Below are 26,602 nucleotides of genomic sequence, written 5' to 3'. Positions count from 1 at the left end.
GGGAACTGTGGGGAACAGAACGTTCTTAATAACCTGTGGGGTTTATTCATTCTTATAGGCAGTTGAGAACCTGTCAGGAGTTCTTTACTCTTCCGTTGGCTTCTTTTTTTCCCTTTAGGTTGCCTGAGGCCCTTTTGTCATCTGCACTTGGGTGTTAAAAATTTATCTCTTGGGTATATTTGTTACCAGTGGTTCACACTTCATCTCAGTGTCGCTGGGCAATATTGAAGGAGGGTGCGGGGTTGTCTGTTTGCTGACTTGAATAATTCACCAGGAGTAGTCAGATGGTGAGCCGGAGATGGGCCTTCTTGGTTTTGACTGTGGGTTTCCTTCGACTCCTGGGTCCTGGCTCAGGAAAGGTGAGAATCCTAGCTTACCTTCAGACTGTGGCCTCTGCTGCTCTCCGTCAAGCCTGATTTTCCCTAAAGTGACTTGAGAGTTTTTTGATGAAGGTGAAAGGACCTGAACTTGTCAAAGGTACAGGGAGTAGAAACCCCTCTGCGGCTGCCCAACAGGAGACCGGTTCTTGCTCTAGGAGGAATCCATTATTTCATTTATCTGAGCACTTGCAGAGGGATGGGCAACGAAATGGAGTGGTGTCACGAACACCGCTGAAAGCTGTCCTCAGGGTGGCTTGCTTCCTTCTAGGAACTCCTCCTATCGGGATAAGTGAGCAGCCAGCCTCTGAGGGGATAAAAGAGTAACTCCTCCCCACCTCTTCCTCCTAGGGTTATTCCCAGTGGGGAAGTTGCCATGGGTTGACAGTTCATTCCTCTCTTCTGGGTTAGTGGCTCACAGTATCTTTTCCGCATCGTTATTTGGGAGGCCTTCTCCCGTACGTACAGCCAGGATTACAGGTAACGTCCGTAGTTGTGCTTCTTTACAGCTCCGGCCCTCCCTCCCACCCGAGAAGACACAGACATGCAGACAGATGAGAGTGATGCCATTATAAAGTTTGTTTTTAGGCAACTAAATCTACTTTTAATGTAAGTCCCCTGGGAAGCTTCCGGCTTCCTTCGTTGCCTGGAATCCCTCTCATGACCACTCGTGGTCCACCGTCATGATGTGGTGCCTTGGGTGAGAACGCACGTGTCTGCTCTGGGTTACCAGATGCTCCGCCAGCTTGGCCTCATCCTCTCAATGGGATGTACGAGAATAGGCCTCGTTATGAGGTGCTTTTGATGTTTCAGTTCATGTATGTTGAACTAATAAGAATTGTACACATTTTAATCCTCTCAATCCAGCTTTATTCCAGCAATTTGATTCTTTCCTGTTTTATTCCAGCAATTTGATTCTTCCCTGCTGAAACAGAAAATCCCTAACCTAGCTTATAAGCATGCCTCCCCTACCATGTCTGGTTCACAAGGCCATAAAGCCATCACATAGGGAAAAAGACTGTCATCTTCCTAAATTTTCAGCACGAAAATGTGTATTTCAGAATTTCATTTGGAAACCCCGAAGCAGAATGTGCTAATTCACAGGCAACAAGTACTTTCCACCATCAGGCTGATAACGTGCGTTCACTTTCCAATTTAGTGTGTTTATCCAGCAAAGGGATCCCCTTGGGACCTGACTTCTTATCTCAGGTGGCATTGAAAGGAAAGTGGTGATTTTTTTTTTTTATGGGATCATTTTCACTCAAGGCAGTTCAGTTGGACCTTCTATTCTGAATTAATCCAGGCCAACAAAGGGTACCTTCTTGATTCCAGTGTAAGGTGTGATTCATGAATGTTTTGGTGGTGGTTTTTGCTTTACTTGGTTAAGAAACAGAAGTGAGATTTTAGGTTCCAAAGAGTACATTTGTCCCCCTTTTTATATGCACACGTGCAGCGGGTACTGAACTGACCTTGAATTTTAATTTTGGGCTTTCTTCTCAGGACAGGTGGAAGCGGGGAGAAACAAAACTAAGGCCCAGTTCCAGTCTGTTCCTCAGACCTGGTGAGCGAGGTGGTTCCGTGAATATAATTGGGGCAGGGCCACTTTGCTTTCTGCCCTCGTTGAAAACAGGGGACACCTTGTTAACTGCTTTCCTCCACAGGGAATAAAGCAGGTCTGGTAAGATGATTATCCAGAGCAGGGGGCTTTAAACAATGATTTCTTCAACTACAGACAATTGCAGTGTAAGCCAAAACCAGGCACTTTAAGTGAGGGCCTGAGAGAAAAGTGGAAGCCAGTGGCTTCATCTGGTCAACAATGGACGAGCAATCATGGCTTTGTGTTGGGACTGTGGGGGGAGGAAGCGGAGGGGCGGTGGGGGTTTAAGAACTAAAAAATGACCAAACCAACCCCCCAAACTGGTTTTACTGCCCTACAGAAAATCAAACTTCGCCAAGCAGTGGAAAACTGACTTCTGGTCCCCTTACGTTCCTTCTCATATATGCACAACTTTGCAGTTAACGTTCATGAATTATTCATTTATATTGTTCGGAGGAAATATTTGATGCTGGAGCAAAATTCTTTATAACGGAGAGAAGTTCTGCCAGGAACTTTTGTAGTTGAAATGTACCTATTTTCCCATTCCTCCCATTAGATTTTCTTGTTCTGGTCTTTGACAAAGTAAGCGGTCCCATGACTGATGCCATTTATTTCCATCAAAGGATGGGACATCATCAGGATAGTTTTTTTTTATTAATGGAATTCCATAGTTTCCCTTTCTTTTCTTAAGTCTGTTAGATCCTTTGGCTATTCCCAGAGATGAAACGCTCATTCCAGTTGCGATTGTAGACCATTGACAGTGATATAAAGAAGACCCTTCAAAGCTAATAAGGAATCTCCCGTTCTAAGGCACACTGCAGCTTTCCGACTCTGAGGCTTTGTTGTCCTGGTGAGCCTTCCTGACTTGGTCCCAGCGGGAATTCCCTTAGTGTCCAGCCCCCATCCCTATGTCCTTCCAGGTCAACAATTTCCACAAATTATTTTCTAACTAGAAAATAAAACAGATGACAAATAAAAAATTAACAAGTTAATTTTAATTATAAGAGCATCATTTTCCCACTCTACTGTTAGGGGTATTTTCCACATGCAAAAGCATTGTTCATTCACTATCCACCGAGAGCAACTCTGATGGATAAGATACGGGGAGCAGATGGATTAAAAAATCCCTTTCCTTTAGGGACTTTAGAATCCAGTGAACCGAGAACACTCCCCAACCTTGGTACGAGAAGGGACGTAGATTTCTTCATGCCGGCAGTCCCGAAGGCACTTTGGCAGGGTAGCAGGACTCCTCTAAGTGTGTGTGCCGTGAAAGGTCCTACACTGACTCCCGTTGTCGCCCGTACTTACTTGTAGCTCTTAATTGCTTTTAAAGATAAAGGAACTGATTGGCTTTCTGGTCAAGACAGACCTGCACCTGAGCGGCTGTGCCTGGGTTCAGAGCGGAGAGAGCGGCAGCGGGGCGGTCAGGCCCTCCGTTGCCCGGCTTGCCTTCAAAGGCAGGGTGGCAGAGCTGAACTGAAGTCCCAGGAAGGGTGTCCCTGCGGAAACGGAATATCCCTGCTGGGCGTCCTGGGCTCTTAGTACCTGTCTCAGAGCAAGGGCTTTATGGACATTTTGGACTATGAGTTAAATGTGCCATAGAGTCCTCAAGTTTTGGTTATAGGCACTCTTCTAACCTGATTTCTGTGTGTGTTTTTCCAGAGACTTCCTGTGCTTAGCTAAGTGCGCTGCTCTCGTAAATGGACACTACAGCTCCATTTGTTTGGGGGCTTTGTTACCCCAGTGAGTTTCCTTCCTCCTCTCTCTCAGCTTGCAAGGCTTTCCCCTTTCAAAAAAAGGAGGAGGAGGAAAAAAAAAACCACATCTGCTTAAGGCTGCTGAGATCAGTTCAGCCACCTCTGCTGGGAAAGAATAACCCCGTGTGTGCCCCCATAATCGTTTTAATTAGCCATACGTTCTGTGGAGCACAAGGTCTGCGCTGGAGCAGATGGCTGGTGGGGGCTGCGACTGGGCTATTGTGGGTGGGGGCCTCGCCGGGCTGCGGGCTGCAGATGCCGGTCCAGCCTCGGGGCTGGAAGCCCGGGATCCAAGAGGCTCAGGCCATCTGCTCTGCGGTCCAGCAAAGCAGGTGGCCCTGCAATGAAAGCATTCCTGAAAGCAGCTTTGCTGGTGTAGCCCACGTGTGCGGGGCACCCGGGCCCGGCTATAGGACAGCTAGAGCGCTCGCCACAATGGCCAGCGTGACATGGAGAGGCACAGCCCACGGAGTGGGTGCGGGGCTCTTTGTCTGCCAGGGTGGGGGGCGGCTGCGGGCTGCCTTGTGTAGCAGCCTTTTTGGGGCCAGGCACCTTTTGACCCTCTCCCCTTGGCCGCTCTCAGTGGGGCCGTGGGCCAGCACGCTGGGCACGGTAACATGGAAGCACAGGCCGTCCCTGCAGGCTGGGGCCACCCAGGGGACACGGTCGCCCATGGGGACAGTGCCTGGGGAGGCCCTGCTCCTAACTTGAGTCAAAAGTTGATTGCTTCATCACAACTATCGTGTTCAAAGCCATAGTTTGTACAGACTCTCTTTTGGGTTTGTTCCTAAAGCTGACACTGGTCTAGCTGCAGTTTCTTTTCTCCGCCCTTGTCCTAGTTTTGGACACCCAAATAATAGGAGTACTAACGGTAATATTTATTTACTTAACAGACACTTAGCTCGTAAGTTGTAACAGGCACCGTCTTAAGTGCATTCCAAATATTAGCCCACCTTTTCAGCAGGCATTGTGCGATAATCGAGGCAGACGGGGAGTTAGGTAAGGGGTCCAGGGTTGGACGGCATGTACGTGGTGGAGCCACTCCAGCTCTGGAGCCCAGGTCCTAAACCACCGCATCATTGTTGTGGCTGAGCTCATGACAGCAGCCGGCACTTCCTAAGTGCCAGGTATACTCCTCCACGTCCTCCTGGGCGGCTGACCCCCACTCATGGTGGAAGCCAGGTGCCCAGGGTCACAGAGGGCCAGAGCCGGACTTAACCGCGGCTCTCCGCTCGGCCCTTGTGCTCACGCCCTCTGCTGTTTTGCCTCCAGAGTCAGGAGGAGTTCAAGTCCCACAGAATTAAAAGATTTATTAATATCCATTTCTCCAGTGAGAGATGACATGAGATTTCAGGACAAAAAGTAAAAATCCGTTTTCATGAATTAGTCTTGAGAACACATGCCAGCTATTGTCCCTCCTTTCTCTCCAGACTTTTCCAAAGATTTTTGAGATTATCTCCCTTCCGATGCTCATGGCTGATGTGCGCCTAGAGGCCGCCTGCCAGGCTTTCACTGCACTGGGTACTCCAGCAGCAATGAAAAGACCTCGTTCCAGAATGATGCCTCCCTTTATTGGTGCTGCTCTAGTAGGCGAATGATCTAATTCCCCCAACCTTCCAACCTGACGTCCCCCGCCCAACTCCCCGGCTTTTTAATTGCAACTACTGGCTCCAGGCAGTGGAAATAAAAATGAGCTATGAATGAACTGGATCTCCCTCCCAGCTCCCCCCAACCCTCGAAACTGCAATTTAATAACAAACATTCAGCCACCGTGTGCTTAGCTCCCCCTTATTAAAGGAACAGACCCTTTGTGGAGACGGGCGGGGGGCGGGGAACACAGCACATTTCTGGGCAGCAAACCCCATCTCCCACCCAAGTGGTCTTAGAATGGAACCACAGCCGTTCAGCCTAGGTTTGCTGCTTCTAGAGGGCTGGTCCTAGCTGGATCTAGGTTTCCTACACGGGGCCACGGGAGAAAAGCGCACGTGATTGTCACCCTGGCGATGTTTTCACAAGGTCTCCCTTACCCGCCACCAGGCGTCCAGAGTTTGCGTGAGATTGTTTGAGCCGCCCCCGCTGCCTGGGCTTCGGAAGGCTGGGGCCGGACCTCACGCACTTCCAGGATGTCACGGTCTCAGGCCCCGATTCCAGTTGCCGACCAGCGTCCCTGATCTTTCCACACTCTGCTAACTGGGGAGGCACTGGTATCACCCTCCTGAATCGCACCTGGGCCTCCCTCGAGGCCTCCTCTGTCCCAGGCCACAGGGCAGGAGGACCCGCAGACATCACAGAGTGGTGTGTAGCAGGGGGAGAGTTCTTTCCCTTTCTCCCCACCCCTGTGACACAGGAAATTCATTTGGTGAGAATTTGAGGGCAGGTGGGTAAGAGAAATAGCAAGGTTGGACCTGTTCATATTGCATAAACATCTAGAATAGCAAAGGGAATATAATCGTTTGCCATATTCGCTCAACCAAATGCATCAATTTTGATTATGTCTGTTTCCTTCCAGTCTTTGTCTAATTGTGTATATATTTTTGCCAGTGGCAGTCATAGTATAGATAGCATTTTTGTTATGGTCTTTCATTTAACATTTTATAAGATATTTTTCCATCTCCTACATGGTTTCATAATTATGCTTTTAATGACTACGTTATGCTCCATTGTTGAAGGTTTAAATTGTTTTCAGTACTCTTACAAAAAGTGCTGAATATACTTATCTATGCATACGCATTTTTCCTTTGATTTTACTATCATTAGAAATCATATGAAATTGCTGGGTCAACGAGTAAGAAGATTTTTATGGCTTTCAAACATGAAGCAATTTTCTCTACAGAAAGGGTAATGTCCAGCCACATTGCTACCAGTAACATTTAAACGGGCCTATTTTAAATCATAACCTTGATGGTAATAGGACTCCTATCTTAAATACTGCTAATTTAATGGGAACAAAGTGATTCCTTGGTTTTAATATATACTTCTTGCTGTTAAAATGAGTCTTTCCCTGTATTTGTTTGTGTTGCCTTTTATGTGAATTGTCTGTATTCTTTGCATATTTGCTGGACTGGGCATTTTTCTTACAAATTTATATGAATAACTGATACTTTCCCAGGGCCACCCAAATTAACGCCTTAAATTCAAACACGGTAATAAAAGTAAAATCTGCAAAAATAAATTTAATAGGTACAACATAAACACATGCCAATAAAAATAAGATTTTATAGTTCTTATTATGTGCTAAGCACAATTCTAAGCATTCTGCCCCACTCCGTGAAATATGTACTGCTTTATTCCCATTGTGTAGGTGGAGAAACTGAGGCAAAAGCAATTCATAAGTGTGTCCAGGCCAAATTCAGTAGGTAAGGCAGACTGGCTCCCATGTCCCCACACTCTTATTAGGGGGAAGAATCAGGGCAGGAGGGCAGCAGGGAATACTGTCTGGAGAAGTGAATCAGATAGAAGTATCCAGCCCCACAGACCCATGAAATATTTGAAACAGTATATTGGAGCCTCTTGCACCTCTGAGCTAATTGCTCACTATTTTAAAGTGAATTGAGAAGTGAGCAGAGGTAAGAAATGAATCTTTGTGTCACTATACGCACCTCGTTACGTTAGGGATTGTTACCAAGGGTTTTTTGAAGGTGTGTGTTTACATTTTTCCATCTGTGTATCCTAGTGGGGGTTCCCTTTTTTCTTTGGGTCCAGTGATGATACATATTCTCCTGATACTTTTCCTGTCCCTTTGTGCTGTTAAAAAAAATCGTCCCCTGCTCATGGTTTAGTAGGTTTCATTTTTTTTTTTTTATTTTTTTTTTTAAAAGATTTTATTTTTATTTATGTGACAGAGACAGCCAGCGAGAGAGGGAACACAGCAGGGGGAGTGGGAGAGGAAGAAGCAGGCTCATAGCCGAATAGCCTGATGTGGGGCTTGATCCCGGAACACCGGGATCACGCCCTGAGCCGAAGGCAGACGCTTAACGACTGCGCCACCCAGGCGCCCCAGTAGGTTTTATTTTGAGTGATGGTTTTTAGATCATAGAAACCATCTTATTTGTTTTAGGCGGATTTAAGANTTATTTTTTTTTTTAAAAGATTTTATTTTTATTTATGTGACAGAGACAGCCAGCGAGAGAGGGAACACAGCAGGGGGNATTTTTTTTTTTAAAGATTTTATTTTTATTTATGTGACAGAGACAGCCAGCGAGAGAGGGAACACAGGCAGGGGGAGTGGGAGAGGAAGAAGCAGGCTCCCAGCGGATGAGCCCGATGTGGGGCTTGATCCCGGAACACCGGGATCACGCCCTGAGCCGAAGGCAGACGCTTAACGACTGCGCCACCCAGGCGCCCCAGTAGGTTTTATTTTGAGTGATGGTTTTTAGATCATAGAAACCATCTTATTTGTTTTAGGCGGATTTAAGAGATTCCATTTTAGGGTGCCTCCAACTTATATGCTGAATAATGAATCGTCACAATGTGGGGTGCCAGAGTAGTGTAAGAATTTAAATCTTCACTCTGTGGGTGAGGAAATAAATATGCTGGGACAGACAGGCAGGCTGCTTTTATTAGTGGAGCTTTATTGATTGAAATCATTTCATAGGACGACAGTTGAATTCTGCCCAGAAACAATAGTGTAAGAAACTGTACATTGGGCTGCCTACCCCACTGCTCCTTCCCCACCCCCACCGTGCCTCGTACATCCACCCGGTCAGCCGTGTGTCTTCAGGAGGAAATGTGGACTGCTAACATTGTCATCACAGACAAACAAAAATCACGCTGTCCCCTACTTCTGTGTCCATAACTACCATGTGTATCAGCGACTTGCAGTTGTAATCTGGAGGCACTGTAGGGAACTTCTGCACTTGGAGTCATGGCCTTGTGATGTCTTCTTCACGGCAAGAACGATGCCTGTCACGCTGTCAGTTTGGAGTTTCAGTGTCGGTGAACCCGGGAAACCCTCTGACACTAGCTTCAGTCTCTTTCTAAGTACAATACGGAACTGCGAGACCCTGGTAGACAGTTTTCCTTTAGTTAATCGGAGAAGACCAGCATAAGTGAGTACGGGGAGGGAGAAAGTAGATGACCTCAGCCTCTTTCGGCTTGAATGAGATACTGAAAGTCAACCTTCATGCTGAGAATTTTGGGCGGCGCACTGTTCGCCATGTGGGATCCAAGCTCTCAGAGACTGCGGTTAATCAGCTGTGTTTTCCCGTGGATCCCGGGAAATCAGATCGTCGTGTGTAGTTCAGCCATCACGGAGAAAGGGCTGGGTGTTTGTATCAAAGGCAGCTTCATTCATCAAGTGGAATCTCTGCTGAGACAGCTGGCAGGTTTCGAAAGGGGGACACCCCTTTTCTCAACAGGGTTTCCTGCGATGGTTGCAGACCCTCCCAAGGGGACTGACGAGGCAGCCCGCTGGCCAGCTGAAGGCCACTGCGGACCTCCTTGCTGCACTGACCGGAAGCACACCTGTGCTGCGCTTGGCCGGTGGAGCAAGGGCTGGAGTCGTTCTGACGTGTGCCCTTGGCTGGGTGCGTTTGCACAGTACACGCACTACAAGCGTATGCTGTGACTTAAAAGATCCAGTAGTAACACAGAGCAAGGGCAAAGGCCCAGTTCAGGTAATTTTCACGGCTTCTAATGCAAGTTACCGGTAACATATATCTTATTTAACTTGACTTTTCTAGCCTACCTGTTTTGGGTGCATCTCTGTCTCCTTCCTCACTGTGTTACAGACACACTAGGCTCATTCTTGCCTCTGTGCTTCAGCAAACAGGAGCTGCTCCTTTTTCACATGGCTCTTGAGCTCACCCTTCAGGTCTCAGTTTCGACGTTGCTTCTTTCAGGAAGTCTCCCCTGATCTCCAGAATCTGGCGGATCCCATTTAGGTACCCTCATGACATTTTGAAGTTCCCCATCATAATATACTACGATAGTGTGCTTTCTGTGTTCTTGTGTGCGTGTCTTATTAGCATATGAACTTCTCGAGGCAAGAAATGTGATTGTTCTGGGGCGCCTGGGTGGCGCAGCGGTTAAGCGTCTGCCTTCGGCTCGGGGCATGATCCCAGCGTTCTGGGATCGAGCCCCGCATCAGGCTCCTCCGCTGGGAGCCTGCTTCTTCCCTTCCCACTCTGCTTGTGTTCCCTCTCTCTCTGGCTGTCTCTCTCTCTGTCAAATAAATAAATAAAATTTTTTTTAAAAAAATGTGCTTGTTCTGTTCATAGTTGTATTCTGAAGATGTACCGTAATACCTCTCACTCAATACACATTGAAAAAAATTCATAAATGCATGGTATGAATTTTTGTTGGTTGATGGATTCTCCATATTTGCTTTGGCTTGGTTTTATTGGCTGTGATAGGTTTTGCTGTTGAGTAAGTGAATCTGCACATGCGAAAGGCAAATCCGTAGTGAAATCGTATAGTCGGCTTTGTGGTGTTTCTTAGGAGTCTGGCTGGTTGACTCAGGAGAGCCCACCTGGAGGGTTCTGAGTCATGTGGCTCACGCAGGTGATGAATTCAGAGCCAGAGAGCACTCTGATTTTGGAAAAGCTGAATATGTCCTAAAGCGCACTCATCTTCTCTCGCTTTCTCTAGCACTGGAAGACACAGCGCAGTGAGGAGTATGAAGCAGAAGGTAGGAACCGAGTGAGTGTCGGGCTCTGCCGGTCACAGGGCACGCCCCTCACCCCCCTTCCTGCATCTCTCAGCCTTCTTCCCGACAGCCTTGCATGCTGGAGGCCAGCTAAGAAGGAGCCTTGAGAGCAACCGCCATAAAAAATTCATTCCTGGTGGAAAGTTCATGGTTTTAAAATCCTAGCATTTAACCTCATGCAAAGTATGGCAACGAAGATGTGGAATTTTACTTATGGGTCAATGACTCTCTCATACAAACTTTCAAATTAATCTATGAACCGTAGTAAACTAAACAGGGACCTATTAAAATGCGCCCATTGCCAAGCTTCAGCTGTATGGAAGCCGCAGCAAGACATGTTGAATGTCAGGGACCAGCAGATGGCGCTGTGGTGCAGCTGACAGAACCTTCCCTCACTTCACAGAGGACCCTGGCGAAACTGCACTTAAGCGTAATTACTGTGTGTTCTCTAGGTCTCTAACCTGGAAAGACACAGCAGTAATAAGCTTAATTTCTTCAATAAATAGTAAGGGCAGCACGAAATGCTCTTCTCAGCCTCCTAGGGTTCTTGCAAGCATGCAAAATTGTGTCAGTAATTATCTCATGATTAGGTAATGACTTTTAAAATCTCTAACACGTAAGTGAAAAATTTAACTTGAAGTGAGAACTTTTAATAGAGGATAAATACGTTTTGATTTTTAAATAAGAAGTCTGATTGTTAAGAGTTCAAATAAAGCCTATCCTTAATGTTTAGATGATTAGTAACTTGCATTTTACAACCGTATCTTCTTTCAAGTGGGTTTGTCTGTAGGGCAGAATATTTAAAGGTGTAAGGATTTGGAAGCAGGCTAATCCTGAGACTTTTATGATGATGTCATGATACTTATCATGAAATCATTTCCTTCTCAGTAAAAACAGTTCTAGTGCTTTGACTAGAAAGACTGGCGATAGTGATGTCTGGTAGCTCTAGGTGGGGCAGGGCATAGAAATCTCTCTGGATGGGCTCTCAACTGGCCTTCTCTCCCGGTTACACCAAAGCCTTAGGCCTGTGCATGCTTTCAGTTGGAATAAAACAAACCTAGAACGTTGGTATGCTTGCGTGGGCGGTGTTTCTTGCACGGTATAGAACAAGGTGCCTCTTAGCTCTAGTTGCAGCCCAAGAACCCATGGTTCCGTTTCATTTGAACTGCAGATTCAAATCAAAACGGCATCAGCCTTCATAGTCTCTTTCCTGTAGTATTGACTTTCAGAAAGCACGATTTTCTGTGAGGATAGGCTTGCTCTCCTTGCAATTCCTTTGCGGACAGCACCATAGACGTTTTTATTTCAGGTCAGCTAAGATTTTGGAACCCCGACGACTTGAATGCCTCACAGGGTGGGTCTTCTGCGCCCCAAGACTGGATAGAAGAGAGACTGCAGGAGGTTTGTGAAGACTTGGGGATCACCCGTGACGGTCACCTGAACCGAAAGAAACTGGTCTCCATCTGTGAGCAGTACGGTCTGCAGAATGTTGATGGAGAGGTAAGCCTTGCAGCACGTTGTTATTCAGGAATAGTAATCACGAGAAAATGGAACAGCCGGATGTTGGCTTCCTGTAGCATGTTACAGAGACCCCAGTCTTTTTTTTTTCCTTATAGGAAATAAGTCACAAAGAGTCTTTCTTTGCGAAGCTCAGGTTGTGTTATGGAAGAAAACAAAAACGAAAACAAAAACCAACCCCTGACAATGGCTGACACCTACTGAGCCCCTCACCGTGCTAAGCACGTTACCCTGTGTCATTATCAGATGCTGCCTCTGTGCAGCCGTGACGTCACATATATTTGTAGAAGTGGCTTTCACTGAGCAAAATGTGGGAAAGACCTGGAGGACGGATTACGCGGGGAGTTGAGAAGATTGGAGCGGGGCGAGTGTTTCTTTCAAAGGACAGGCTGATGAGTTTAGGCTTTGGAGAGAAGATCTTAATATCAACCATGGGCTCTTCAGTAGGCTGAGTAATATGTAGGACAAACTTCAATACTGAGGATGGTCTGAGCTGCTTTTGTGGGTATATTGGTGTCAGGACAGCCTGTGGCTACGGGACCAGCCAGGAGCCATCACAATATTCTGGTCATGAGGAGATGGAAAAGGGTAGGTTGGTGGTTTTGAAGATATACAGAAGAATCTTGAAGGAGCCCCCAAAAGACTCCTGCTTGATAAAATTTTGAAATTTACCTTTTCTGAAGAATTAAGAGGGGGACTGGCAGAACTGGGTGCATGAATAGCTGTGAAACATCGGAATATAAATAATTCTAAGATTTGTCTTTCAAAGAGTTGAAAATAAGGAGGGACTCAGAGGTTAAGGCTTATAGTTGTAGTTTGGGGAATCTTTGATTATAATGATATTTGAAACCATACTGTCTGCTTGCTCAGGGGATAAGTGGTTTTATTTTCCTAAGCCTGAAAGACATTTATCATCAAAAGCTACCAAGTAGCCTAATTTGCAGAAAAGCCTTTTCCCCCCTTCTCCCTAGCATATGTGACTGTTCTGTACCTTTGACTACCTTTTCAGTGGTTCAGTGTTGGTTGTTGAGTCCTAACATTAAATTCATCCTCCTAAATTATAAACCAGGGCAGTGTGCAGAAACTTGGGTGGTATTGCCAAGAAATATTGCACACCCTTGGATTATTTATCTAAGAGCAATTCTTGGAATAAACTGTAGCCATTTGTGGGGAGTTGCATTTTCTTCTGTGGTGGAGTTTCCAGAGTCCAGGAAAAGAAGTAACATAGTTATTTTCCTCTGATCCGAGGATGAGTAAAACATTGCTCATTGAATATAGCTTTTACTTAATGTTTCCCCCCGCCAAAAAAAAATCATGAAATACTATAGTATTTCATACTGCTGGCTCTAGGCCACAGAGGAGCTGAAAGTTCAAGATGATCTCATCACCCTACAACTTGGGATCTTAGGATTTCATGGCTGAAAGCAATTTTAGATTTAGCTCCCTCCTCATTTTATAGTTAAAGTGATGTCCCTGCTACTTGTTGCCATTACCATGAAGGGGAACTAGATTCCCTGTCTCATGTACCCTGCTTTCCAGAACGAAGGACAACTGTAAGGCAGGATGGCAAACTATCGCCTGAGATGCCAAATACGGCCCAAAGTTTTGGGGTTTTTGGTTTTTTCCTTTGGCCTGCCCCATGTTTAAAAATTGAACTTTTGCTACACTTTTTTTTTTTTTAATCAGGAGATTTTTCTAAGAACCAGGACATTTGAGTCCATTATGCTAGCAGTGAGGGTTGGCTGGCTAGCTCCTTGGGACAGGGCCCGCACTCACGTGCTCGGTCCCTGCTTTAAATGGCGCCACTCTGTGACGTCTCAAGACTACCTGGCCTTATTCATCACACCTTCCTGGCCTCTCTGGGCATTTGGGTCCGTTAACCCTAGTCTAGTGCATCAGTTCCTAACTGACACACTGATCCGAGAGCTGGCTGGTGCGTCATGAGGAGTAAGAATGTCCGCAGGGTTCTAGATTTGGCTTCTGCACAGGGCCCGGGGCGGGGGGGCCCGTTGCCCATTTGACCTGCATTCTGTTCAGCCCAACTCTGCCTTCTGAATGCACAGCTCTCTCCACCACTTGCCCGCTCCCCTGTGCGTCGTTACTGGCGGGACTCACTCACTCCGCCACTTTGAAGGGATGAGGTGATGGGTTTTTAGGCAGTCTGGAAGCTGTGCGTCGACTTGGCCAAGGTCACAAGACCAAGCAGCGTGGAGCTAAGTTTAGAGCTGAAATAATGCCTGTTAACTTCAGGTCAGGACACGTGGATTTACTGTAACTTCTGGTCTGGTGGTCCTGAAAGCCTAGTCCTCCAAGAAAGTGGACTTTTGGTTGGTAAGAACAAGACAGAAATGCTAAGGGACCTTAGTAACCTTAGAATCTCATCCCAAATACCTTTCCATTGGTTTTACCATTTAATTCTCTATTAGGAACTGTTCTTCTTCCAAAGATTTCCACTCTTTAAAATGGTTTCTTAAAAAAAAAAAAAAAAAAAAAAAAAAAGGAATGGTTTCTTGTTTCAGAGTCCTCTCCAGAGGAAGTTGTATTTAAAAAAAAAGAAGAGACAGATGTTTCCTATTGGATGTGAATTGGAAAGAAGCATTTGAGATAAATGCCTCAAGCACTTACATGAAGAATAAAATCAACAGTTATGAGATGACAAACCCTAGCAATAGTCCAGACTTATGAAATGAATATTCAAAATTTGAAGATGTGTCACAAAGAGGCCTTTGTTAGAACGGACCCAGTTGCAGACTCTGATGCCTCAAGAGTAATTCTGCTGCTTAATCTGTTTCCTTGCCACTCGGCAACACGGGCATCATCTGAGAGCTTGTCAGAGGTGCGGAATCTCAGACCCCTGCCCCCAGATTTATATCAGACCCCCTCTATCAGAGTCTGCATTTTAACAAGATCCTCAGGTGATTTGTACAATGGAGGAGTTTCTGTATGGAAAAACCTTAGTCCCCAAAGTAAAGAGGAATCCAACTGCCAGGAAAAAGGAGGTCATTGCCTTTCCTCCCTGTTTTGTGGTGTCGGTGACTCATGCTGCTTTATTCATCCCTTTGTAGCTCTCTGTTGAGCTAGGGGACAAACCGTCTCCTAGGCAAGCCTCTAGAAGGGACTATAGTCCAGTCTCTCCTTCCCCAGTTACATGATGAGGACTACTTGCTTATTGTTAGAAAGTACAAAATAGCCAGGCAGAATTCCCTTCTCTTTACATCTCTTGGATCCTTCTGTTGGGCACACACAAAATCCATCTTATTTGATCTTCATTTCTCCTGTGCTAAAGCATTAAAACAAAACCCAAAACATGCAGGGTTGTTCCAAGTACTGCTCTAAATCCCAAGTCCTGGGTTTCAGACCCAAACTCTTAGAACATTGCAATCTGTCCCAGCCCAAATTCTGCTATGATAACATACCAATTTCAAAAATTCAATATAAGCAAAATATCGTGTAGAGTCACCACAATATAATGGCCTAATGACTGTCCAGACTTCTTCTTTTTTCTTTTTTTAGAGAGGTGGGGGAGGGGCAGAGAGAGACACAATCTTCAGGTTCCACACCCAGTGTGGAGCTGGACACGGAGCTGCATCTCACGACCCTGAGATCATGACCTGAGCTGAGATCAAGAGTCGGACACTTAACCGACTCTGCCACCCACGTGCCCCCAGTCCAAACTTATTTCCGTTACAACACTGGGAAGCTATACCTTTATATTTTTAAAGTGATTTTTTAATCCACAGAATAATGTATAGCAACATTAAAGATTGCCCATTTTAAGAGTATGAATAAAAGAAAAAATAGGTAATTGCTAAATTGCATTAAGATTATGAAAATGGGCGTTTACTTAGTTTGTGGAAGAGGAAGGTCGTATTACGGAAAAGGAAAATAAACTCAGTAAAGTGAGAATAAAGGCACATGTTATATTTCTGGAGCCCTAAGGTCAACAGTGGTGCCAGTTTCTGTTGGCCACAGATATACTTTGGGCCTTGTGTTATTTTGAGGGAAATACTGAAATAAGTGGTTATTCTTTCTAGATGCTTGAGGAAGTCTTCCATAATCTTGATCCTGATGGTACGATGAGTTTAGAAGATTTTTTCTATGGCTTGTTCAAAAATGGAAAATCCCTCACACCATCGGCATCTACTCCCTATAGACAGTTGAAAAGGCACCTCTCCATGCAGGTAAGAAATAAATAGGAAGTGATTTCTCTGTGAGTAGAAGTTAAAACCCATTTGAATAGTTTTTAATGAACTAACCTGTTGTCTGAAGAATAAGGAGAAAGAGAGAAGCAAAAGAAGAAAGACTAAACCACTGGGAAGGAAAAGTTGGGTTTGAAAAGTGACCATAAATTACAGAGTGGGAAGCCACTAGTTATGCCCCTGATGTTTAGCTGGGAGTCAGAGGAAACCTGATGTTAAGTAGAGACACGTCTATGTCAAGGCACTCACTACCAGATCCGCTGTTTTTGATAAGTTTTGCATTCTTGGCTCACGTGGGAAAGAAAGATCAAAGGGGCTGCATGACTTGTTTTTCTAGTAGTGTTAGAGAGACATGCCTTCTCCTCATTGTGGTCAGGACTGTCCAGTTTGGATCAATGTCTGGTTGAAATGCCTGACCTGGCTCAAGTCTCTTTGTTCTTCCAGTCATTCGATGAGAGTGGCCGACGCACCACAACCCCATCAGTGATGACGAGTACCATTGGCTTTCGTGTCTTCTCCTGCCTGGACGATGGGATGGGCTACGCATCAGTGGAGAAAATACTCGACTCCTGGCAGGAAGAGGGCATTGAGAACAGCCAGGAGATCCTGAAGGTGTGGCAGCTAACATGGGAGAAGAGGGACAAATTGGGGAAGGGTCGAAAATTCCAGTGCTTTGGAAACTGACTTGATTTCTCCTTAATGATTCTTCTTTTCACAAGATCTCAGAAATAAGACGTAACTTTTCTTACCCCCATTCGACCAGGAGTCTGTTGCTAACTCCTTCCCATGTTTTTAACTCCTAAACTATTGACAAGTTAGGCAACGCTCTTAACTCATCTGTGGTTGGTAAAGATTAGAGTCGTACTATTGCATTTATTTACGGTGCCAGACAGTATTTTTTTAAACATGCGAATAAGTATGTTATTGTTGCCCGAGAGAGAACTTAGATTGAAGATTGTCCCTAAGCAATCACTAAAGGAATGTAATCATCCAGCTTCTTGACTATACATTCCACTTCTCTGAGTTTGTATACCCTTCCCTGATTCCACTTTAGAGGACAGAACTTACAATCGTTTTCAACTTGTTCTGATTTCTAGGCCTTGGATTTCAGCCTTGATGGAAATGTCAACCTGACAGAATTGACACTGGCTCTTGAAAATGAACTTCTGGTCACCAAAAATGGCATTCACCAGGCAGCTCTGGCCAGCTTTAAGGCTGAGATCCGTCATTTGCTGTGAGTTGGAGTGGAAGGTTCACCTGCCCCATTCCCTCTCCCTCTCGTGCTGCAGTCCTTCAGATGCCTGTGACATGTTCTCTAGGCAGGTTTGGCTCACCTCCTAGCATCTCACCACTGTGTAAACGTGCTGACGATTGCATTTGCATTAGGCTTTGGAAGGGAGCCATGGAAGTGTTTTCGTTTTGGAAGGGTTTCGGTTGTCTTGGTTTTGGTTTTGTATTGAAGCAAGCCAGATGAGAGCTTTTTTGGGTCTACTTGTTGCTTAGAGACAGTTTCCCTTGAACTCGGTCTATTTCTCATTCTAGGGAGCGAGTTGATCAAGTGGTCAGAGAAAAAGAGAAGCTACGGTCAGATCTGGACAAGGCTGAGAAGCTCAAGTCTCTCATGGCTTCGGAGGTGGACGATCACCATGCGGCCATAGAGCGGCGGAACGAGTACAACCTCAGGTGTGACTGTAGGGCCACGTCCCTCCCCCCTCCCCTGGCCCCCTGTGCGTGCGGCTCAGCCTGCCCGTCTGCGTGGCCACACCTGGCTGGAGGGACGCAGGTGTGGTCAAGCCTAAAGGAAAGCAGGACATGTTAGATCCCTCAAGGAGCTTCCAGTCTCTGTGACTCCGTGTTTCCATTTTTGGTGGATCTGCATAGGACCTCTGAGGGATTTGGTGGCAGCTCGTTGGTCTTCCCCTCTCATAGGAAACTGGATGAAGAGTACAAGGAACGCATAGCAGCCTTAAAGAATGAACTCCGGAAGGAGAGAGAACAGATCCTGCAGCAGGTGGGCAAGCAGCGTTTGGAACTTGAGCAGGAAATCGAAAAGGCAAAAACAGAAGAGAACTACATCCGGGACCGCCTTGCCCTCTCTTTAAAGGTAATCCTCCTCTTAGGTCTCTGGCCTGTGTCCCTGCTGGGGATACCACCTGCGAAACTAGGGCTCCGTAAGAGGGCGGGTCCGCACAGGGCTCCGTCCCAGGATTCCCGCAAGTTAGCGCTGCTGGGTCATGACCCAGCCATGGCCGAGCCCCTGCTGGGATCCAGATTTCAGGAGTAGCCAGGCTTCTGGTTTGCCGAGAGTGTTGATTAGTGTGCCTTGTTCTTCTCCCCACCCCCTACCTTAAGCTGCACTGAGTCCTTAGGGCTGTTGGACGACCTGGTCGATGCCCTCCCCCTTCCCTGTCTCTCACCCCAGGTCGGAGCAGATGGCCTTGTCTCCGGCCGCACAGAGCTCAGCAGCTTTGTTTCTTTGCTTCCAAACATGTCTTTTGCCTTATACACCCTCCTCTCCTTCCCTGTGTCTCAGGAGAGGAAGTGATCTTTCCCTTTTTGGACTCTGATGTGGTACAGTGTAGTCTAGAGGTAAAGGGGGTTGGTTGTGGACTCAGACTGCCTAGTTCCATTCCGGATACCACTGCGTACTGGAAAAGCTCGACCGCTTTATTCCAGCCTGTTTCCTCCTGTACAAAATGGGCACCATTGAGCATATTTAAAATGCAGATTAAGAGAGATGCTACAAATATACATAGAACATTAACTATTGTTCCTGCAACACCCCACATCAAAACCTGAGCGAATTCTCCCACCCTCACCATCACATTGCTTCCTTTTTGGGATTTCCTCCTCAACCTACATCATTACCATGTGCTGTCAGAGAAGCTAAAATCCTCAGTGCTCACTCGTCGGTCTCAGACGTGCTGACGCTCTGAAAGGTCATGCAGATTTATCCCCTTCCTCTCTGTGTCTGCAGCCTCTGCACAGGTTTGGAATTCATCGGAATTTCTCAGCTGAGCTCTGTGCACCTTTTCTTCTGTCTCCCCGACCTCCATATGGCCAGCAGAGTTCCCTTACTCAAGGACATGCTGTTACCCTTTGTAAAAATGCGGTGTCGCAGCCCCGAAGGCCCCCAGAAGGGAGCCTGGCCTCCTGCTTTTCCAACCGCAGGTCCCACCAGTAGCCCCCGCCCGCCAGCCGTGCCCCAGACCCCGCCTCACCTGCCCTCAGCGCTCTGAGGCTCCTTCACTGCTTGCTCCGACACGGCCGACCACAGGACTTTTTCATTCCCATGATGCTTGTTTTTCTCTTGCTAGAAGATAAGGCATCACAGACAATTGTATCTCCATCTCCCAACCCTTGGTCCAGATGGTGTTTTCCCTGTGGTCAGTAAGAGAACCCGATCGGCTTCCAGAGCACCAGCACAGGCCTGACACATACACAGAGATTGCTCCTAACTGTGTTGACATCTAAATTTAGACATACTTTGAAAGATTAGAGTTTTAGAACTGGCATTTTGGGAGAAGGTGGTATTTTTTTTTTTTTAAAGAAAAAAAACACTTCAAGCACATTCTTTTTTTATTCCATATTGCTATGTGAGGGTGTGAACTAGAATGTATTAAAAATATACTGGCTTTATATTCTTTTGGCAAAATATACTTTGAAAATAATGTTCTTCCAATCAGTCTTTAACACTGGAATAGAACATATGTCAAAATGCAGGTCTGTGGGGTTTTATTTTTTTAAGCAAATGTGGGTAGAAATCTCTCTAACAAGTATTATATAAAGGAAAAAAAATCTTTTGTGGACTTCAGTTGATGTGTTATTTTATTATAATAATTTAAACATACAAGTTATGAAAAACCTTTATGTGTAGCTTTTATATCTTTAAGCCAAAATAAAATTGTAAATATAAATCAAACTATATCATCAATAAATGAAATTGATGTTCATTATTCTTTTTATACTTTTCTGAGTTCTCTTTTGCTATCAGATGAACAGGGTATCCCTGCCACCAATTTTGACAATATATTGAGAATGTTTTTCATGTCATTAAATATTATATTGCAGTGCTATCCAATAGAAATACAATGCAAGCCATTTACGTAACATCAAATTTTCAAGTGGCCGCATTAAGTGAAACAGGTGAATTTAATTCTGAATCATTTCATTTAAACCAGTATCTCCAAAACATTATTTTGACACATAATCAATATATAAAAATTATTATTGAGCCATTTTACATTTTTGCACCAACTCCTCAGAGTCTGGTGAGTATTTTACGCACTTAGAGTATATCTCAGTTTGTACTATTTACATATTTCAGGTGCTCACTCACTACATATGACTGCTAGTCGCTACCCTATGAGACAGCATTGTTCTGCAGGAGCAAGGAAGAGGAGGCAGACTTTTGGGTTAAAAGATAAATACCAGTATTTTTATATTTACTTTTGTCCTCTCTACTGAAACTTGCAAGATGAACAAACTCAATCTTGAGCACTAATTTATGCATCCTATAAAAAGGTACAACAGTTTGCTTATTTTTAATGCTGTGCCCATTTACTTTCCCCAAATTTCTTTAGGAAAACAGTCGTCTAGAAAACGAGCTTCTGGAAAATGCAGAGAAGTTGGCGGAGTATGAGAATCTGACAAACAAACTCCAGCGAAATTTGGAAAATGTGTTAGCAGAAAAGGTACATCTGTTTAAATTTGGTCTCCTGACATGCAGCCCAAAGTGTAGCTTACTCAAAAGAACAGAAGCAACGCCACCAAGGAAATTTCCATTAAGGAAGCATTCACATGCCTCAAGGAGGCCGTCAGTTTGGCAGGGATGTAATTTCAGAGCTTGGATACTAGAGAGACATCGCCTAGCACTGAGAAGTGATCCCTGCCCTAGTTGAACACATCACTCTAGTATGTTCTTCCCATCATGCAGTTGGTGATGTTCTGCTTAAATGTCACATTCCTTTCATACTCAAGAGACCATATTCTGGGTGAACACCAGAGACTGGGACCTTTGGTGGGTTAAAGGTCCGGGAGGGACACTTGGGGAAAGTGGAAACTATGTTCTTTTCCTTTTCGAGTTTGGTGACCTTGATCCCAGCAGCGCTGAATTCTTTCTGCAAGAAGAGAGGCTGACACAGATGAGAAATGAATATGAACAGCAGTGCAGGGTGAGTGACTAAAGAGAACCCAAAACTTGCAGGAGGGCCTGGGTTCAAATCCCACTTCACCATTTACTAGTGACCATAAGCAAGTCGCTTAATAATCTGTGGGTGCCTCAGTTCCTCATCTGTAAGATGACAAACATAAGGGTACCCACTCAGTAGGTTGTGGAGAAGAGTCAATAAGTGGATATATGTAAAACGCTTAGAACAGAGTCTCGAACATAGTAAGCACTTAACCCAAACATTAGCTGTTATTATTTAGTGTCCCCCAAATATTAGGGAATCGTGCAAACTGCATTTAAGTCTGCTTTATCTAGGTCAGATTGCTAGTGCTTAGAGGAGAACATAGTTTTATTCCAAGTGGAGAAATACATGGTCATGTTGATGGGCTTGTTCCAGAATGAGCCTTTCTGAATCAAATGCTGCAGACCTAATCTGATGTAATTTGCTTTTGTTCTGTGGTTTTTGGGTTTTTTTTTCTGACCACAGTCCTTATTTTATTTACAAAATGCAAATGAAGCAAAATCACTCAAGTCTTTAGCCAGTAAATCGTCACAAATTCCTCCCGGAAAAGACAAAAACGTCCTTATAAAGAACAGGAATCTTTTTTTTTTTTTTAGAAGATTTTATTTATTTATTTGACAGAGATACAGACAGCCAGCGAGAGAGGGAACACAAGCAGGGGGAGTGGGAGAGGAAGAAGCAGGCTCATAGCGGAGGAGCCTGATGTGGGGCTCGATCCCATAACGTCGGGATCACACCCTGAGCCGAAGGCAGATGCTTAACTGCTGTGCCACCCAGGCGCCCCAAGAACAGGAATCTTTGATTTGATTTTTTTTTTTTTTTTTAGTAACTCGTAAGTTTAGGAATTTGGGATTTTTTTCCCTTAAATCACAAACACTTGTTGATTTTAACAAGGGTAAATCTTACAGTTCTAACTGATTTAGATGAAAATTGGGCTTGTGCAGAAATGTGGAAAACGATCACTTCCTTGTGAGGTTGTGCATAGCCTGCCTTCACATGCGCGTTTTGAGAACAGAAATGAAACATTAATGGCACTTTTACAATTAAGTTTTGGCTCTTGGTGCTAATCAGGTGGAGTTGTTTTCCTTATAGATCCTTACAGTTAGGATTTTTCATCCCCATCTCCCCAAATTCCCCAAATCCATTCAGTGTTTTTTTTAAGTAGATTTACATACCATTCACCCATTCAGGGTGCACTTCGGTATCTTTTAGTATATTCACAGACTTGTACCATCATTACCATAATCGAGCTCAGAACATTTTCATCACCCCAAAAAGAAACTCCCACTGCACTTGGCTGTGTAATCTCTCCCTGGGCAACTAATAACCTACTTTTCGTCTCTGTAGATTCGCCTGTTGTTTACATCTCACGTAAACGGACTCAAATACAATATGTGGTGCTTTGCGGCTGGCCTTCTTCCCTTGCATAGTGTTTTCGTGGTTCACCTGTGTTGTAGTGCGTGTCACCACTTCTTTATATTCCCGCATATGGTGATACCACACTTACTTATCCATTCATTTGCTGATGAACATTGGAGTTAGTCTGTTACGAATAATGCTGCTGTGAACATCTGTGTGCAAGCTTTCGTGTGGCTAGGTTTTCGTTTCTTTTGGGTACATATCTAGGAGGGGAATTGCTGGGTTGTAAGATCCCTGCATGTTTAACCTTTGGAGGAACCGCCAAACTTTTCCCAAGGGGTGTGCACCATTTTACGTTCCCACCGATGCGAGAGTTCCAGTTTCTGCACATCCTTGCCCACAGTTGTTCTTGCCGCGTCTTTTGGAGTCGAGCCATCCCTAGGGGTTATGAAGTGTACCTCACTGGGTGTTTTGTTTGCATTTCCCTGATGACGAAGGATTTTGAGGAGCTCTTCAAGTGCTTATCAGCCTAGCTCTTTTGGAGCAAGGTCTATTGAAATCCTTTGCCTAATTTTTAAATGGATTGTCTTTTTATTATCGAGTTGTATTATTTCCTTATGTATTCTGGTTACAAGTCCCTTATCAGAGCACATAATTTGCAAGAACTCTTCTGCCACTCTGTGGGTTGTCTTCTTACTTTCATGATATCCTTCACAACAAAAGTTTTAGTTTGGTGATGTCCAGTTTGTTTTTCCTTTTGCTGCGTGCGCTTTTGCTGTCACGTATAAGACTAGTGTTGGTTCTCAAACTCAAGGTACTACAGGACCAAGTGGATGAACTCCAGTCTGAGCTGGAAGAGTTTCGTACACAAGGCAAAGTGTTGAGACTTCCCTTGAAGAATTCACTGTCAGAAGAACTTGATGTCAGCAGGGGTTGCATTGAGCCTGACCAGGGTAAGCCGTTCCGACATCATCTTTTCAGAGGCTGTGCCTTCAGTTTTTGCTTTTAGGGCCGTGTTTGAATGTAAAATTGCACAACTTTGGCAACCAACAGAAACAAAAGAAGAAAGCCTGGCAATACTATTTTCTTGAGCTATTTCACTTGTGGTCTGTTTTTTCAATTGTCTTTAAAGTCTTTATGAAAATATTTCTATCTGATTTTTATGTGTATCAACAAAGGAATGGAAAAAATCAAACCACAAGGATATTTGCTTTCTTTAAAAAAAAAAAAAAAAAGACAAAACTGGCCCCACGTCTGGGAATCTAAAGCCTTGGGAGTATTAGAATTCAGACCCTGAGCTGTTGCTGAATCTTCCGTTTCTTCAGGAGTCCCTCACGGGTATGGTGGTGGTTTTGGAGAACAGGCCAACCAGAAACCAGGATTTGGTTTTCTTATGCTGGCTCTGTTAAACATTGGCATTGCCTCTATAAAACAACAAATAAATTTAAGTGTTGGTTGGCTGTGCCTGTGTGGAGGACTTTGAGTGGCGAGGTTGAGAGCCAGTGGTTTGGGAACCCTGCTGCGCTCATTATTAGCTCTTTCCTCCCTGTGCTGAGTTTGAGTTTCAGAAAGGGCTCATAATAAATTCCTCTGTGATAGTCTTCCCCACTGCTCCAGAAGTACTGGTTCTTACAAGATTTGTTTATTCCTCTGCTTATCTATTCATCTAGAATAAATAAGGGATTGGGGAGGGGACTGGGAGAGGGCTGAAGACCTTTCCTGTGGTTCTAAGTGTGCGGTCGGTAGCCTTACTGCGGTGTGAGAATGGAACCCAGTGGATCATATGATGTACCTCAGAAGCTTTTCTGGGACTTTTCCCATAGTGTTGGGGGTTCCCCTCACAGGTGTATGAAGCTGTGCCATCTTGGGGTGGCTTGCACCCCAGTTATCACTTCTCAGTTGGGGATATGCCAACTGAAAAGAAAGAATATATAAAAAGAAACCCCAAGGCAAGACTGTCAATCCCAGATGCGAGACAGGCCCTTTCTCCTATCTGCCTATGGGCCCCCACACGAAAACCCTTTTAGAATCCCTTGCCTTCAGAGATTTGCACGTAGCATTAGACGTCAGCATTTGGGACGGTGTGCTAGCTCAGCCTCCAACTTATGCTTCACATGTTGGTGTTCTTCTCAGTTGTCATCATGGGCAGTTGTGGAAGTGAACCCATATGTATGAGTTGAGAATTTGTCTCCCAAACTGCCCATATCTAGGTTCCTAAGCAATACCCTGTTTTTTTAAAAATTTTCGCTGATAATTTAAAATGGGGCTCCCCTTGCACTATAGGGAATTAATATTATAATACTCAGTCTTCTGTAATTGAGTGGTGGGTTCGAGATCTTGACCCCTGACGTTACTCCCCCCTGGCATCATCTGCCACATTCCGCTCCTGCTCGTTTGTCGGATAGATAGAAGACTGGCAGGTGTCACCAAATCACCTCATTCCAGAGCATTTGCATTTAGAAGGTCACCTCCAAACAACAATTTCCACCCCTACCCCCTGCCCCTCTACTCTTCAAAAGATGAAAGAATCTTACTGTGCTGCCTGTTCACCTTCATTTTTAATGCTTGAAACAAGAAACCTCTGGGCTTCTATGGTTTCCTAGTAGATCTCATTAGTGGTAATTTAGGCTGAAAATCCTTCATTAGTTAAACTGGATGTCCCTCCTTAGATGCTAGTTGTGTTACTGAAAGAACCTGCTGCAGGGTCAACAGATCCCATGTGTTTTCAGGGCTTGGTTCTGAAGAATGCAATCCATTGAATATGAGCATCGAGGCGGAGCTGGTCATTGAACAGATGAAAGAACAACATCACAGGGACTTATGTCGCTTGAGACTGGAGCTTGAAGATAAAGTAAGTCCTTCTTATCCTGTTCTCTCATTTCCTTGCGCTCTGACAAGTTTTTGCGTGTAAGACATTCTTAATTCTTTTTACTCATAAAGCATCACCTTCTATGCATTTCCTCTTGTGTCTGGAGGATAGCAAAAACCCCCTTCCTCAGGATGGTTTCATAGGCAGAGCATGAGGCCTTTTCCTCGTAGGAGAAGGTTTCTCCAGAATGTATCCTCTTCAGCCCCAGTAAGCGTGGAACTTGAAGGTGAATACATTATTTCCAACTGGTTCTAAAACATCTTAATGAAACCAAAAAAGTCGTTTGATATAGCTAACATTAGGTACGAGTTCTGAATCTTGGCCTCCAAAACCCTCCACCATGTTGCTTCAACTTATATTTTTAGTCTTCTCTTTTACCTTCTCCTCTAGTCAGACTAGTAGTTCACTGTTCATCAAACTGTCCTCTTTGTTCATGCTATTACATGCTATGTTATTCTTAATATCGTCTGAAAGTCTCCTTACCTTCAGAGTTTATATCAAATGCTACCTCTTGCATTGAACCCATTCCTGAATACCCTTGACCAAATGTGATTTTTGCCCCCTCTTTGGATCTCCAGGTTACATCGTAGCTCTGTTTTCTATACCTTTTATATTTTTCATTCTGCCTTGTGGTATACTTGTTTGTACTTGTCAAAACCACGTCTAGAGTGGTTTCTCCTGGATGGTGAGACTATATCTTACCCAACTTCATGTCCCCACAAGGCCCACAGAGTGCCTATGGTAGGTGTTCAAGAAATATTTGAATTAAGTATTTTAAGACCCTACACGTACAGTTAGACGGGATGCCTGGGAAGACAGATGGTATCTATGAGAAAGTCTAGTCGTTTTTATCAGAGTTGTTTAGAAACTAGTAAAATTTGGGGGCGCCTGGGTGGCTCAGTTGGCTGAGCGTCAGACTCTTGATTTCAGCTCAGGTCGTGATCCCAGGGTTGTAGGATGGAGCCCTGCATCAGGCTCCCTGCTCAGTGCAGAGTCTGCTTGAGATTCTCTCTCGCTGCCTCTCCCCTCCCCTTGCTCGTGTGCATATGTACACTCTCTCTCTCTCTCCTTCACGTAACATCCTAAAA

The 26,602-nt window shown here is 44.8% G+C and overlaps 1 protein-coding gene across 10 annotated transcripts in view; it reads left to right on the top strand.

The window, feature by feature from the left end:
• Positions 1 to 26,602, top strand: part of NIN (ninein) — a 106,859-nt gene that overhangs the window by 49,297 nt on the left and 30,960 nt on the right. For 9 of the 10 annotated variants that reach the window (XM_034648571.1, XM_034648573.1, XM_034648570.1 and 6 more), the window contains 11 exons: positions 10,320 to 10,359; positions 11,687 to 11,877; positions 15,930 to 16,076; positions 16,539 to 16,706; positions 17,192 to 17,328; positions 17,637 to 17,777; positions 18,024 to 18,198; positions 20,678 to 20,788; positions 21,179 to 21,268; positions 23,460 to 23,598; positions 25,375 to 25,496. In XM_034648571.1, the coding sequence (XP_034504462.1) occupies positions 10,320 to 10,359; positions 11,687 to 11,877; positions 15,930 to 16,076; positions 16,539 to 16,706; positions 17,192 to 17,328; positions 17,637 to 17,777; positions 18,024 to 18,198; positions 20,678 to 20,788; positions 21,179 to 21,268; positions 23,460 to 23,598; positions 25,375 to 25,496 (1,461 nt within the window). The remainder of the gene's footprint in view (positions 1 to 10,319; positions 10,360 to 11,686; positions 11,878 to 15,929; positions 16,077 to 16,538; positions 16,707 to 17,191; positions 17,329 to 17,636; positions 17,778 to 18,023; positions 18,199 to 20,677; positions 20,789 to 21,178; positions 21,269 to 23,459; positions 23,599 to 25,374; positions 25,497 to 26,602) is intronic. The other variant, XM_034648572.1, reaches the window with a different exon arrangement.

The sequence above is a fragment of the Ailuropoda melanoleuca genome, chromosome 20 (assembly GCF_002007445.2).
Source record: "Ailuropoda melanoleuca isolate Jingjing chromosome 20, ASM200744v2, whole genome shotgun sequence".
In the NCBI taxonomy this organism is placed as follows: Eukaryota; Metazoa; Chordata; class Mammalia; order Carnivora; family Ursidae; genus Ailuropoda; species Ailuropoda melanoleuca.
The sequence above is the reverse complement of the archived record's forward strand: the minus strand, read 5'-3'. Positions and strand labels throughout refer to the sequence as shown.